General features: G+C 39.2%; 1 protein-coding gene across 2 annotated transcripts in view; it reads right to left on the bottom strand.

Moving 5' to 3' along the window:
• Window positions 1-393: 393 nt before the first annotated feature.
• Window positions 394-15,874, bottom strand: part of PDE1C (phosphodiesterase 1C) — a 485,677-nt gene continuing 470,196 nt past the window's right edge. For both annotated transcript variants that reach the window (XM_069461523.1, XM_069461524.1), the window contains one exon: window positions 394-563. In XM_069461523.1, the coding sequence (XP_069317624.1) occupies window positions 394-563 (170 nt within the window). The remainder of the gene's footprint in view (window positions 564-15,874) is intronic.

Below are 15,874 nucleotides of genomic sequence, written 5' to 3'. Positions count from 1 at the left end.
TGAATGCGTTTACTTCAAATGTTACGTTTACTTGAATTTTAAATAAATGTACTTGAATTTTAAATAGGTGTATTTAAAATTGAAAAGGATGTTTTTAATTTTGGTCCAATTTAGACTTTGAAAGATCTATACCATAAAAGCCACATGAAACAACTCTCTTACTAGTTTGTTGCTGGAGTCTGGATTGACCTCACATCCGAAGACTGATGAGTCTATAAGAGTACCACAAAGGGGAAAATCACTAAGGTTTTCATTTTGCCTTAGTGGAGCCAACCACGATAGTACCTGCCCCAGTAGCCTCCAAGGGTCTTGGAGGCACATCCTGCTGTGGCCGATGAGAGCTGGAAGGCACACAGGTGGGCCTCCTCCACTCCTTCTCTTCTTCCCCTTGATCTATTTTCTATTCCAGTTATGTGAGATGTTCTGGATCTTTTTCATTTTGATCCTCTGATCCAGCATCTTGTACCTTGCAGGATGATCATCAGTTTTCTTTGGGACTGAAGGTGTGTAGGAGCTAGATGCATACGCAGGACGTTTGAAATGACGCAAAGGAGGCTTGATGACTGGAGGCCATGGAAAGGAAGACAGACAACTGTTAGCCTCACCAGTGACATGGCACAACCTAAATATTGTGAGCAACTTCCTCTTGCCCTGTTCATTTCCTCCAAAACAGGAAAACAAACAGGGTAAGATTCTCACCGGGAACTTTATGGCAGATGGATGAATAAGCATATCATCACCTTGGTCATTCACTTAAAATAAATAAAGACCCCAGTACATAAAGGTTTTTTGACAATGAGTGGATGGGGTTAAGAAAGTGAAAGGGAGTGTTGGGGTCACTCTTGGGAACAGCAAAGCAAACACAGTAAGCACAGCCACATCATTAATGGCAGTTAGCATTGTATGTAAGATTTTAGTGTTGGAAAGTGATACTCAATCTTGATGTGCTAACAAAAGTACAACAATGAGAAAATATTTGCCAAATGCAGATAAAGGCCTTGTATCCAAATATAAAAAGAATTCTTATAACTTAACAAAAGGAAACAAATAATCCAATTTAAAAATGATTAAAGTATCTTAACAGACTTCTCACCAAAGAAGATACATGTGTCAAATAAGCATAGGAAAATATGCTCAATAATTTTTGTCATTAGGAAATTGCAAATTAAAACAACAGTGATGTCCTACTACATACCTATACAATGCTAAAATTAAAAAAATGACAATATCAATTGCTGGTGAGGATGCAGAGCAACAGAAACTCTCATTCTTTCTGGGAATGAATAATGGTACAGCCAACTTTGGAAGACAGTTTGATAGATTCTTATGAAGCTAGACATAGTCTTACCATACAATGCAGCAATTGTGCTCCTAGATATTTACCTAAGTGATTGAAAAATTATGTCCACATACAAACCTGCACATGAATTTTTATAGAAGCTTTATTTTTAAGTGCCAAAAACCAGAAGCAACCAAGACGTCCTTCAGTGGCTGAATGGAAAAACAAATTGTGGTATATCTATATAGTGGAATATTATTCATTGTAATAAAAAAGAAATGAACTATCAAGGCACACAAAGACATGGATGAATCTTAAACACGCACTGCCAAGTGAAAGAAGTCTGTCTGTAAAGTGTACATACCATATGATTCCATTAAATGAAATTCATAAAAGGACAAAACTATAGAGATGATAAAAAGATCAGTGATTTCCAGGGGTTGGAGGCAGAAGTGAGGGTTAAATAGGTGAAGCACAGAGGAATTCTAGGGAACTGAAACTATTCCATACCATACTGGGTACTGCAGTAGTAGATACATGACATCACTCAATTATCAAAACTCATAGAACTTTATAGCATAAGAAATGAAACTTAATGTATGCAAATTAAAAAAAAACTATTTAGGAGGTTGGAGGAATCCCAAAATGGAGTGCAAACTGTTAACAATCCAATCTAAATGCATTGCAAATGTAAGGAAACAACCTTATTGAACAGGGTGGAGGACAAGATGCTCACTTAAGTAACTTTTAATATGAGTAGAATCTATAAGACTAAAGGCCAAACAAATTGTATACAAGCACTGTATTCTAGTTGATACAGTTGTTGCCCATGGAGGTACAGGTTAGCAATTCTAATACCACTTTACATTTACACTGGAATCGAACAATTATGTAAATGGAGAGTGGATAGTAAGAACTATTGATATGGGAGTTTTCAGAAAAGCAAAAGGAAGAGGGTAAAATGATCCATGTGGTAATGGGTTAATCTTGGAGACATCAATATGAATTCATATTTTGCTTAATAAAGGTATAGATTATATATAAAAATATATATAGATATGTTCATATGCCTGGGTTAGCATACACATGTATATTTCTTTGCTCTATCAGCTAAAAGGGTCTAGAAGCAATGAAGTAGCTATGGACCTAGAAGACTTAGTGGCAATTAACACATCTAGTGCCCAGGTATTGGTTTCTAATAGCATTCTCCAATAAAGAACCAGGGCTCCTTATAGAAATGACTACTTTTAAGACTAGAGCACAAAATATATAAGATGTACCTAGGACATGTACTCAAATGAAAATGAAAAAGTGCTCAAAAACAAACAAACAAACAAATACAATGATAGACAAAGGAGTCCTGAATGAAAGATCTACCAACTGCCCAAGACTGATATAATTTGAGCAACAAAATAAGTAAGGATATATTGGATTATAAACCAAAGTATAAAATAAATATCTGTTAGTCCATACTGATATAAATAAATGACTGAATAAATCAATAATTGTAGGAAAATAGACAAATAATCTTATGCAGAAGAATTACAAATAATTTATGTAGATATGCTTCCCTCAAGGAGAAGGAGCCCTTAGTGTGGGCTGGACAGTGACATCCTCCCAGAAAGTACAGACTACAAAGGGGATGAAAGAGTAAGTTTACAATGGAGAAATCTAATAAACATGACCTCATGCAGGAGATCAAGGGTGACATCAACAGCAATAAGCCGTGTCTTTAGTAGGTACCCTTTATATTATGTGATGAAAATTAATATTTTGTAATGAAAATAGAACTTTACCTCTGTGGTCTTCCTCTCCAACATATATAATCCCGTTCTAATAATGAAAAAATATCAAATGAGTCCCAATTGAGGTACATTCTACAAAATACCTGACCAATATTCCTCAAAACTGTACAGGTCACCAAAAACAAGGCAAGTCTGAGAAACTGTCAAAGCCTAAGGAGAGATGATGATTAATTGCAATGTGTTGTCCTGGATGAGATCCTGGAACAGAAAAAAGACAGTGGGTAACAACTAGGGAATTCTGGGTAAAGTATGGACTTCAGATAATAATGATGATAATGAAGTGTATCATCTGATCTGCAAATCTATGAACAGAAGGGAAAGTCCCGATTGATTGATTCTTTCTGCCTCCACTCCACACCACCCCTGCTTGGTTCTGCTGGAAAATGGACAGTGAGACAAGGTGAACATGAATAAGGGTGAAAACTAGTTAATTTGATGATCCAAAGCAGATGAGCTACAATAATTAGGTAAAGGGTGTGAAGGAGCAGAGCTGGTGCTCTCTTGTTGTCATGGGAGGCCACTCCACTCTGGGTCAGCTGGAAGAACCAGGGTAGGGGACACCTCTGCCAAATCACTGAGGCTGCTCTTGCAAAAAACCAGCTCTGCAAATCTGTTCCAGTAACAGGAAATGCGTGGTGCTTATCATCGAGCCAAAGATTAGAAACAAATGGACAGTCAAGAAATTGGTTAAATTCTGGGACATCCTTAAACTATCCTACTGTGACACTGCAGAAAGATGATATAGATGGCTATTAACAAAAATAGAGATTCGCGTAATACTGTTAAATGAAAAAAGCAAAGCAGTATATGTCATCTAATGTCATTAGTATAAAAAATAGGTCATCTAATGTCATTAGTATAAAATATATAAATATGTGCATAGAAAAATCTGGAAGAACATACATTTATGTCTTAGCAGTGGTTATCTCTGAGTAGTATAAACATGGCTATTTTATCTCTTTTTGATTGTTTACGCTTTCTGATTTTTCTACGATGATCAAGTTTTACTTTTGTAATTTTTAAAAAAGAAACATACCACTGAAGATTTCTTCTATTGAATCATCTAACAGAGCTATTCTACAAAATTATACCTAATAGAAAGAAAGTCAGTAAAAGTAAAACTGAGTTCACTTTGGGCTTTAGTACCAGACATCTCAGAGGTCCCACAGCTAAATATGCTTTTCTCAGCCTATAGATTACAGGAGAAAAAAAGTTTTCAGGTATAAGTGATGCTATTATTACAAGCTCTTTGATACCCATGCCAACTTTGCCTTCTGAGTTATCGTAACATAAAGTGAAGATTTTCGGCAAATGACCCTGCTGTGATATAGTAATATATATTCTTCTATAATAATATAGAAGAACAGAGGTGTTTTTTTTTTTTTTCTTAAGATCTTAGAGTGCTTAATTCCATTTCTTAGAGTGAACAAGGGATTATGGCACCAAACGCTCTAGGAATAAATATAAAAACAGTGCTGTTACCCTGGAGAATGGAGAGAAGACAGGAGAGGGCTTCAGATTAAAAGCTGATTGTTGAGAGCGTCTGGGCCGGCTGAATCACTGCTCTTCAAGTCACAGTCCCTCTCCACATTCATTCTATTTTTGCTGCTCCGCATGAACTCAGCCAAAGTATTATTGAATTTCCCACTTTTCAGCGTGAAGAAACGTTTACCGATTGCTGGAATTCTGATTGTCAGAACAAAAACTCTCCTTGCCACTGGAGTCACTGCAAATAGAGTTGAGCCCGCTGACAGAGATCGGTTCCCCGCTGAGATTGTGGAAATACTTATAGGCCTGCTGTCACCCTCACTCAAAATGTGGGAAAAAGTAAAATTTCATACAGTGCTGTTTTGTGTGCATTCATTGCCTTTTTCCTCTGCAGTGGAACGTGATTTGAGGATAGGGCACAACAGCAGCATCAGGCATGAGGGCACCATCTTGAATTTAATGTGGACCTTTCTTCCGCGGTGCTGGTGTGGCCTCCTGAAGGTGCTTTCATGCGTCCTCTGGCTATTCCGGAGGTATTGGAAGGGGTCTGATCCTCCTCCTTTCAATGACTGGGCAGTTCCCACAGCTGAACCCATTTCCCCTAATACAAGGTCCCTCCCCTGGTCCAGAAGAAGGACTGGGAACCAAGCCCCCTCTCACCCACCAGTGTGCTTAATTGTCAGCAAGTTGGACACCTTCATCTTGGGGACACATTCAGAAGGTCTGCTCTCGTCTCTTACAGCAATTTGCTTGGAGAAAACGATCTCATTAGTTAACACATATCTCTGCACAGAGCCTGAACTTGGGAAAGTCTTTATGTATATTACTTTAACACATGCTCAGGAAAAGAAAAATTCAAGACAAAAATTGACACATTATCATCTTTTATTTAAAATTAAGTGCAATGTTTGTTTTTAATAAAGTCAATATTCTTTTAGAAGTTTTAACTCTCATCTTTTTCATAAACACCACAAGTCCTCCCAAAGGTGTCTATTACTGTCTCCCCTTCCACTGCCAACACCAACCTATCTTTTATTCTCTCTCTCTCTCAGATGATTTTGCTTGGTGGCTACTGTTTTTTTTTTTTTTTCCACAAGAAACAACTATACAGAATTATTTTTCTTCAGAAAACCAATTCAGATTTATTCAGATATCAAATTAACACAGCTATTAATTGAATTCCCATAATAAGATATAAATGAGAGTTTTTAAAGCTCCTTCTTTAACATTTTTATATTGGTCTACTGTTTCCCAAAGTACTCTTCAATAAAGTTGTGAATGTAACAGGTGTGGTTGGAGGCGGGAGGGCTTCCTCAGTCAAATCTAACCTAGTTAAAGTTGAACTAGTGTCTTCATGCCAGAACTTACCAGCGTCGTAAATAATGGCAACATGAATTATGAATCCCCGAGAACAGCCAATAGCATATAGTTTTTCTCAGTTTTATTTGGCTAAGGAGCCTGTTTGTATCAGGAACATCTTACAGAGTGTTCAGCAGAAAACACTCTCAGAAAGGCTGGATTAATCCATTATCATTATCATCTCATCTCATAAGTCATTACTTTGGAACACTCTGTTGTTTAGCACTAAGTAAGAGCGAGCCAGAGAAAATACTCACTAGCCCTCATTCACACTGGGTCTGGCCTAATTCTGTTGAGTTAAACATGATTTCCAGTAGCGCTGGTCTTGGTTCTTTCAATCCATTGTGACTTCAGTGTGATCTCTGGAACCATCACATTGCAGCGCAAAAGCATCTTCATGTGGCGAATTCCTGAATCTCTGTTACAGAGCATCACCTCAAATGGCAACAACTTGGTCTACTGTTAGCTTCTGATTAATTCTGATATTGGCAGCTTTTTAAAAAAAAAGAAGTATTGGACACCTGTTTTCTTCTCTTTCAAGGCTAATATCATGATAGGACCTTTGGGAAAACACATTTCCATCTGTAGACATTTTCTATCTGCATTTATATGTACACACACAAAAAAAATGGACACTAACAAGATAAAAATAATCATTTATTGTCACTTAAATGTGGTTTTACATGAAAGGAAAGAAAACTCTACTTCCATATGTTCCATTTCTGAAATCAGTATCTGTTTGTGATGGAAAGCTCTTATTAGAATGCACAAAAAGCATCCAGGAGTTTCGAATTGCAGGGGATTGCAGTGTTAACATGAGCCCCACTGAGGATGAAACAATGTTAGAACTGAGACTGTGATTTTCATTTCAGGAACCACTATGGTAAAATAATTATAATAGCTAACATATTTGTATGTCATATTATAATAGGTGACAGTTACTGTACTAACTGTGTACCAGGCATAATACTAAGAAGTTAACATCAGTTAGCCTTTAATCTTCACTGCAATCCTGCTGGCAAGCACTATTATCACTCCCTTTTTGAGTGAGGAAACTGAGGCCTAAAGAGCTTGCGTAACTTGCCAAAGTTCACACAGCCAGCACAAGAAAGGAGTCTGCATTCTGGCTTCTCATCCAAGCAATCGGACTTCAGACCCTTCCTCCCATCTTCCCATATTTAAAATAATCTTGCACCAAAATTCAGAGTAAGTTTTAATAACTTCCATAAGAAATAAAAAGAGTCAAGTCAAAATTGTACATCATTGATACTATCAATATTCGAGAATACACCTGCGTCATGTACTGGATTCTCGAAGCTGTGATCATGCTTCCCCCAAAACAAACGTAAATCATATCCCCTGCCAATACAGTTTGTGGTTATGGCTCGGGAAGTAACTACATAAAGGTCCTGATTAAAAGGTCTCTTAAATAACTGCTCTTCCTTCACCTGTGCCAGGCTGGCGTGCTCACAGGTATTCTGAAAGTCTAGGCTGGTGGAGAGAAGCAAGGTGAGCTCCAGAACCTTAGGTTAAATCTTCAACTTGGTAGTTCTCAACTCTGGCTGCGTGTGAGAAGCACATGGAGAGCTTTTAAAAATCCTGGTGCTCAATTTGTACCCCAGAGCACTCATTAAAGCAGACTCTGTGGTGGTGGAACTGAGGCCTCACGAGTTTTTAAAGCTCTTCAGAGCTTCAGTGGTGCCAGAGTTTGAGAACTACTGTCTTAATCTTTCCAAACTCCTCTTTCCTGGTCTTCACATCCATGGCCTCACTTGCAGCTCTCCACTGTCCTTGGAAGGTGGCCAGATTCAGTTCAGGCTCTGCCCCATGTGACGAAGACACTTGATTTCAGTTTCCCATTAAAAAAAAGTGGAGATAATAATACACATTTCAGAGGGAAACGGTGAGAATGCAAAGAAATCACACATATGAGAGCAGCCAGCACGGGGCTGACACATAGCAGGTCTCACTGTCAATTTCCATCTCTTTCCTCAGATGAAGCCCCTATATTTTAGAAATCATCTAGAAGACTGGCAATTGCCAGGAAAATTCCGTAGCAGCATCCTTTCCCAACTAGGAGACTCATTCGCCCTCCCAAGGCCCAAAAGCATTAGAGTGAGGCCACATTGACAGGAGTCCCTTCCTTTCATAAAAATCCAATTTAACAACCTTAACCCAACCAAAAAATTACTCCTAAACCATGTGCATCAGCTGTAGTGCTGTCTAGGGCAATAATCTATTCTTAAATTCTTCAAGGTGTATTTTATATTAAAAACTTGAATGAATAAACCATTATCTACATTTTTAAAAACTCTGGCTTTCCAAGGACTTTACCTCAACAAAATGAGAATGTTAGATTATCTACAGCTTCCGTTTTTCAGTCTCACCAAGCAAAGAGCACAGGGGACAGGAGGCCGGATGTCTGAGCGGCTGTCTAGCAGGAGCTGAGTTGATCCTGCCTGAACTAAACCACTACAGATCTGGCATGAAAGACGGCCTGACCAGCATTTGCAGATCCCCAGAGGAACATATGTCCACAGGGAACAGACAAATCACATGGTGTGGCTGCCCTGATGCTGTTTTCTCCTGCTTTTGGTTCTCAATCCTGAATGCACATCAGCTTGCTCGGGGAGCTTTGAAAAGTACTGATGCCCAGGCCCTACCCCCAAGCATCTCTGAAGTAATCAATCATTTGGGAGTGGAGCCCAAGCATCACTATGTTTGCAATGCCCAGGGATCCTGATGTGTAGCCAGCGTTGAGAACCACTGGCTTCGGGGCTGAGTTTGTTTGAGAAGAAGTCGTCTTATGCTTAGGTTTAGAGGAATGCAGGGGCCGCTGACTGGTGTGGTCAGCACACGCAGACCTGCTGCTCCCTGTTCCTGCTGGCTGGGGGCATCCAACCCTTGGCCACGTGCTAAGATCTGTGACAGGAAAATGACCCCATGAAGGTCTACTTTTGGTAGGTGGTCTTAAGAGAGAAGCATGGGCTCGGGGCACATCGGTGGGCTAAGCTGTGAGAGCCTAAGGAAATAATTAATCTGTTCTGCCACTCAGGGTTTTTTTTCCTTTCTCCCTTCTCAAAATGGGAAAAACGGTAACTGCCTTTCACGGCTGTCGCAAGGATTTGAAAGGGGATACAAATGAGAAAATGCAGTGCACTGCCTTGCACCGTGCCAGTCCGTGGCAGGTACTCGGTGCAGGGCCATCGCTGCCACACGGCTACATGCCACCATTATTCCAGGCAGATGGAAGGCCACACGGACGCCCTGTGAGGGCGCCCTCCCTGGTGGGTTTTCTCATCCCAGTGCAGAAAAGTCACGTAATTCCCCACACGACTGGATTTTACCACATGAAAGATCTCACTACACAACGAAGAGATTAATTTAATTGATTTATTTGTGAATATTTGGCAGAGAACACACCGCGTTGATTCACAAACGGCCAATTATCCAAAATGTACATTTGTGAAAAAAATATATATATTTCCATTCAGGTGCCTGAGGGAACCCCTTTGCTGAAACCAAGCACCTGTCTATGCAAATCAGAAACACCTAACCCAGATTCTAAACGGCTTCTGCAATGTAAAAATATGGGGGTTCATTCAGTCACTTCGCATAACGCCTAACCACAGCATAAAGAGTCACGACGGGAAGCGTGGTGTAGACAACCAACCTGGGTGGAAGGAGTTCCAGTCCCTGACTTCTAATCTTGATGTAATTAGGAAAATGTCAAGGGCACTTCTGATTCTTGAGACTCTTTGCATTCATTATGCTGAGCCGTAATTATCATCTGAGTCACTTTCCCTGAAAGCCATTCCTGAGCCACTGATTCCCTGGACTTTGAGATACTTCTTTGTGCTTTCTTCTGTAGATAATTCAGTCCTGCCTTTCACCTTCCCGGGACAGGGACAGAGTGTGGTGCACACTTGCAATCCCAGAACTTAATCTACTGATAACAATTGGTGCTAAGAAATAGTTAATGAGCGAATAAACTACCTAACACGCAGTGACCTTCATACATCTCCCATTTACTAAAGAAGAAATGAATCACTTAGAATATACACCAGCTGGCAGAGCCGCCTGGGCTCTACAGAGCTTAATATTTCTCCCTCGCCTTAGCAACATCCTGATACCTAGATTTGCCTAAGAAGAATGTCAGCAGGTTCCTTTCCTCTGAGTTTCAAGTTTGAGTCCCAGCAAACCTTTGTTTGCTAAACAAATGCTAAAATCTCAGCTCCTTTCTGCAGGCCTCACAACACGATGAGGAGGCACTGGGGCATGGCTTGAAGCCCTCCTTCCCTTAACAAGTAGTGAAAGGGAAGGAATCATTGACTGAGGCTGGAAAATCAGCTCTTTTCTTATTCAAACAATGGCTGCCTATCAAGTGCCCTGTGACCTCATGATTTAGTGCTGAGGATATAAAAATAGAATAAAAAAGACCTCCCTCAAGGAGATGACCATCTTTAATTTAGTTCTTTGTGTTCATCTTGTTTGCCCTGGCACACGCACAGTGCATATTCATGTTGTTTCAATTGGAGGAATGCATTCTGCAGAATACACAGGCTCAGTCTTTTACTTGATTTTTCTCATTGACATGTGCATTTTTCCACGTGTGCTTGTGAAGATTGGAAACATAAGGCTAATCAGTAGCTCTGTGTCCTCTGTTCACACTGACAGGGACCAATTTCGGAAGAAGCCTGGAAGGATAAATTTCTTCAGGATTATAAGGCTCTGAAGTGCTAAATCAAGGCGGAACAATAAGCCTTGATCAGTCAATAGTAAGGGACAACTGTCATCCTTCAGACTGAACTCAAGGTAGAAGACAGTTGCAGAGAGAACGTGTACTCAAGTCTTCACTTAAAAGATAGTGCAGGGTCCTCCAAACCCCAACAACATGCTTGCAATTGCTATGTGGAGAATTGATCTAATCCCCAGGTAGAATACAAGCGTGAAAGAAAAGTGGTCATAGTGTGGTGTATTTAGCTTCAGTCTTTACCCCCTGAAATGAATCTCAGAGAAAAGCCCACAGGCTTGCAACCTGCTAACTTTGGGCAAGCTGTTTATCTGTTTGTGCCTCAGTTTCCTAATCTGTGAAATGGAGATAATAGTACCTTCCTTAGAGGGTTGTTGTGAGGATTCAAAGAAATAATACATTTTAAGAGCCTAGCATGGTCCCTGATATGTGTAGGTGTGCAATACATATCAAAATATCTGTTGTTAAAAACCTGTATTAGGGTATCAGAAATGATCATTTTTGAAATTAATTACTCACTGTACAATACGTATAATATTTTGCTTTGGTAAAAGAAACATAAGCTTCCTAAAACGTCTTCAGACCTCAGAGCTGGTCAGGTTTCTTCTGAGGAATCCTCTGGATGGACGTTTTATCCGTAGTCCCCTAAAACAGGACACACAACAATGTCATTGCGAGCCAGCTGGCCTCTAAACACACACACTCTTTCTACAGCAGGCAGTGGAGTTTAGAAGCAGAGCGGCATCTACCGCCAAGACTACCGCGCAAGCCAGCAGCCGCACGCTGGGAGGAGCTATCCGCTACCGGCACCCACAAGTGACTATGGTACTGTACCTTTCCATTTAGGGGTCACTTCAGGAAATTGATCTGACCGAGGCGCCCTGGGGAATCTGCTCAGTAGTAAGTCACTGATTAGTCACAATCATTAGCAGTTGTGACTGTTAGTGGTGGTGAAGCTCTGGGCCACTCCTTCAGCGAGAGCCAACATTCCCCCAGTTCTCCATTGCCGATGGCCCCACCCACGGAGCTTGACTGCGTTCACAAATCCCATGGAGCAATGGATAAAGGTGGCTCTAGAAAAAAAATGGCTGCAGGTGCTATTATTTACCATACAAGAGTCATTTTGTTGTAGATGTGCAAGGAATCAAGGTGAAGTTCCCAGAGCAGTTTTCTGGTGCTGGGGCTCCAGGATGTCCCCTTAGATAATTTCAGAAACCACACAAGAGGTTCTTTAATGAAGTGGTTGGTGGTAGTTTCTGGACTGAGACATGCTACTTGTAGAACGTTCTAAATACCTGAATCCAGCACCTGCCCGGCTAGCTCAGTTGGTAGAGCATGAGCCTCTTTAATACCTGAATCCTCATATCCCAACATCCATCTTAACCAATAGGTTAGGGGAAAAAAAGCATTAAATTTCTTGGAAACATATGTAAGATCACGTCCACATGAATGAAACCAAGCAAAATTGTTTTGCAAAAACTTCCTTAATATAAAATGTTTTAAGCATACAGGAAAGCAAACCTAATGTATGGCAAAAGTTTTTTTTAAAGTGTGTATAGTAAAAGCAGGATAGAACTGGATTTTGTTTTGCTTATCTAATCAGATAATCTCTGTATTTTAAAAGCAAGTTTAAGGCACTTATTTACTGTTATCCCTGAGTTTTTTGGACTTATTTCTACTATTTAATTTCATTTTGTGTTTCTCATTCTTTATTCTTTGCTTCTTGGTCTTCCTTTCTGCTTTCTATTAAGGGGATGCATTCTCTACGCTCTCTTTGTTGTTGTTCCTTTATCAATTTAGATGCTTGTCTTGGTCAGCTTGGGCTGCTATAACAAAATACCATGACTGGGTGATTTACAAACAACAGAAATTTATTTCTTACAGTTCTAGGGGCTGGAAGTTCAAGATCAGGGTGCCAATATTGTTGGGTTCTGGTGAGGACCCTCTTCCTCTGCCAGGTTGCAGAATGCTGACCTTTTGTAGCCTCATATGGTGAAAAGAGAGTGAGCTAACTCTCTGGGGTCTCTTCAGAGGGTCAGTAACCCTATTCCTGAGGGCTCTACCCTCATGACCCGATTACCTCCCAAAGGCTCCACCTCCAAACACCATCACATTGGGGATTCCGTTTTAACATATGAATTTTGGGGGGACACAAACATTCAGTTCATAACAATGCTATAGGTTACATTTCAATTATTTTGCTGCCGATCCTTTGTGTTAAAAAGTTATAAAATTACTAAGTTCTGCCCAAAGACAAGATAGATGTTAGCACTTCTTAGCTCCATATAGAAAAATTCCTCCTTCCATCTATAGCTTCTCTTTCCTATTTTAAAACAAAAAATGGACATTATTTTATGGTCAGTAGTTACTCAAATGTACCAACATGTTTTATTTACTTATGTGCTTACTACTAATTTTTGTGTCTCACACCTTCCTTTGGGGTTCACTTTTCTTCTTTTGAAGTATTTCCCTTAATAATTCTTTTAGTGAATGTCTGTGCCTGGTACATTATGTCATTGTATACCTGAAGATGTTTTTACTTTGCCTTCACTCATAACTAATAATTTATCTATTTTAACTATTACATATTATTATTTTATTTTCCTTCTGCACGTGGATGATATATCTTCATTATCTTCTGGCATCTACTGTTGCCACTGCAAATTTTGCTGTCAGTTGATTGACAATTGATTAGTTGCAGCTTCCATGAACATACCAGCTTCTCATAGCTTTAAGATTTTCTCACCCTTAATGTAATTTTGGGCAACCTCACACAATGTCTTAAGGTATACAGGTGTTTTTGTTTAGTCTGGCAATGGAGATGCCTTTTCCATCTAAGAACTTGAATCTTTCTTTACTCCTCAGAAATTACCCTCTACTTGCTGAAATATTCTTTTCCTACCACTCTCTCCATACCCTACCACAATTCCCAAGAGATGTATTTTAGAGCCATTTATCTCTCTTCCATGGTCTTTAATTTTTTTATTAAGATACATTTCACAAACCATTAAATTCACCCTTTTGAGGTATACAGTTCAGTGGTTTTTACTATATTTACAGTGTTTTGTAACCATCACCACTGTCTAATTCCATAATATTTTCTTCTCCCCTAAAAGAAACTTGATACCCATGAGAAGTCCCTCACGATTCTCCTCTCCCCACCCTCTGACAACCACTCCTCTACTTTCTGTCTCTATGGATTAGCCTATTCTGGATCATTTATATAAGTGAAATAATACAATACGTGGCCTTTTGTGTCTGGTTTTCACTTGGCAAATGTTTTCAAGGTTCATCCATGTTGTAGTATATACCTACTAGTACTTCATTCAAGTCACTCTATGACTAACTTTTTGAGAAACCACCAAACTATTTTTCAAAGTGGCTATGCCATTTTACATTCCCACAAGCAATGTTCTAATTTCATCACCTCTTTGTTCTTGTCACCAACACTTGTGATTGACCATCTTTCTTTATTCTAGCCATCACAGTGCCTATGAACTGGTGTATCATTGCAGGTTTGATTTGCATTTCCCTAATGACTAATGATGTTGAGCATCTTTGCATGTGCTATGTGCCATCTGTTTATCTTCTTTGGAGAAATGTTTTTTCAAATCCTTTGCCACTGTTTTATTGGGTTATTTGTCTTTTTATTGTTGTGTTGTAAGAATTCTTCACGTATTCTGGATACTAGACCCTCATCAGATATATAATGCAAATATTTTCTCCCATTCTTTGGATTATCTTTCCACTTTCTTGATAGTATCTTTGAAACACAAAATTTTTTAATATTAATAAAGTCCAATTATCCATTTTTTCTTTGGTTGCTTGTACTTTTGAGTGTTATATCTAAGAAACCACCACCAGATCCAAGGTCATGAAAGTTTATCCCTATGTTTTCTTCCAAGAGTTTTATGGTTCATGGTCTTTCATTTGTGATATAGTTCCCTCTCTATGCTGTATTTGCTGTAAAGTCCTTAGGACTATCTTCCACCATTAATTCTCTTCTCCAGTGTGTTCTATCTTGAATTTGTCCCATCAACTGAGTTGTTTTTCTTTTTTCAAATTTCAATAACTGTATGTTTATTTTCTTTTTTAAATTTCATTTTGTGAATTGCTTCTTTTGCATATCTCTGTTCTGGTTTGTTTCTGTACAATTTTATGTTATTGTTTTTTAATGATTATTATTCCTCCATTTGGCTCTATGTGTATCCCAATGATATTCCAAAGTGTTTGACAGCCTGCACCAGAAATTAACTCCATCCTGAAGAAATTCATGTTCCAGTTGCTGATTTCAGTGGTAGACTATGCTACAGGCACCAACTCTTCTCCCACCCCGTACCCCTACTGCTTGCTTTGTAACCTACAGTGCTCCTCCCATGGCAAGCCACACTTTCTTGCTTCCTGACTTTGTCTTTGGCTAAACCATTTTTCATAGAAGCTGTGTCATTTTACATTCCCACCAGCAATATACCAGGGTTCTAATTTCTCCACATCCTCACCAACACTTGTTATTTTCTATTTTTGTTTTGTTTCTGTTTTATAGTAGCCATCCTAATAGGTGTAAGGTGGTATCTCATTGTGTTTTTGATGTGCATTTCCCTAATGATAGTGATGCTCAGCATCGTTCCATGTGCTTATTGGCCATTTGTAAATATTCTCTGGAGTAATGTCTATTACAGTCCTTTGGCCATTTTTGAATTGGGGTTTTTGGTTGTTGTTTCTTTTGAGTTGCCAGAGTTCTTTATATATTCTGGACATTAACCTATTATCAGATAAATGATTTGAAAATATTTTCTCCTATTCTGTGGATTGCCTTTTCACTCTGTTGATAGTGTCCTTTGATGTACAAAAGTTTTTCATTTTGATGAAGTCCAATTTATATACTGCTTCTTTTGTTGCCTGTGGAATTTTGGTTAATTTTAAGTAGAAGATATTTGGGCTTTGTATTCTCTCTCTCTCTCTCTCTCTTTCCTCCTTTCCCCCCTCCCCACCCCCTTCTCTCATCTGTGTAGAATTTTGCAGTTACTTCCACCTGTTCCCTTAAACTTCCACATCAGAGCCAGGACTACTAATGAAATTTCATGGCTAATGCTCCACAATCATAGTGGGATATTGCAGATCCAACTCCAAAGCTAGCTTAGTCTGGCAAAAAATCTGTCTCAATGTCCTTCCATCTCTCTAGGCCAACAT

This window comes from Eulemur rufifrons, chromosome 29 (genome assembly GCF_041146395.1).
Source record: "Eulemur rufifrons isolate Redbay chromosome 29, OSU_ERuf_1, whole genome shotgun sequence".
NCBI classification, from domain to species: domain Eukaryota; kingdom Metazoa; phylum Chordata; class Mammalia; order Primates; family Lemuridae; genus Eulemur; species Eulemur rufifrons.
The sequence above is the reverse complement of the archived record's forward strand: the minus strand, read 5'-3'. Positions and strand labels throughout refer to the sequence as shown.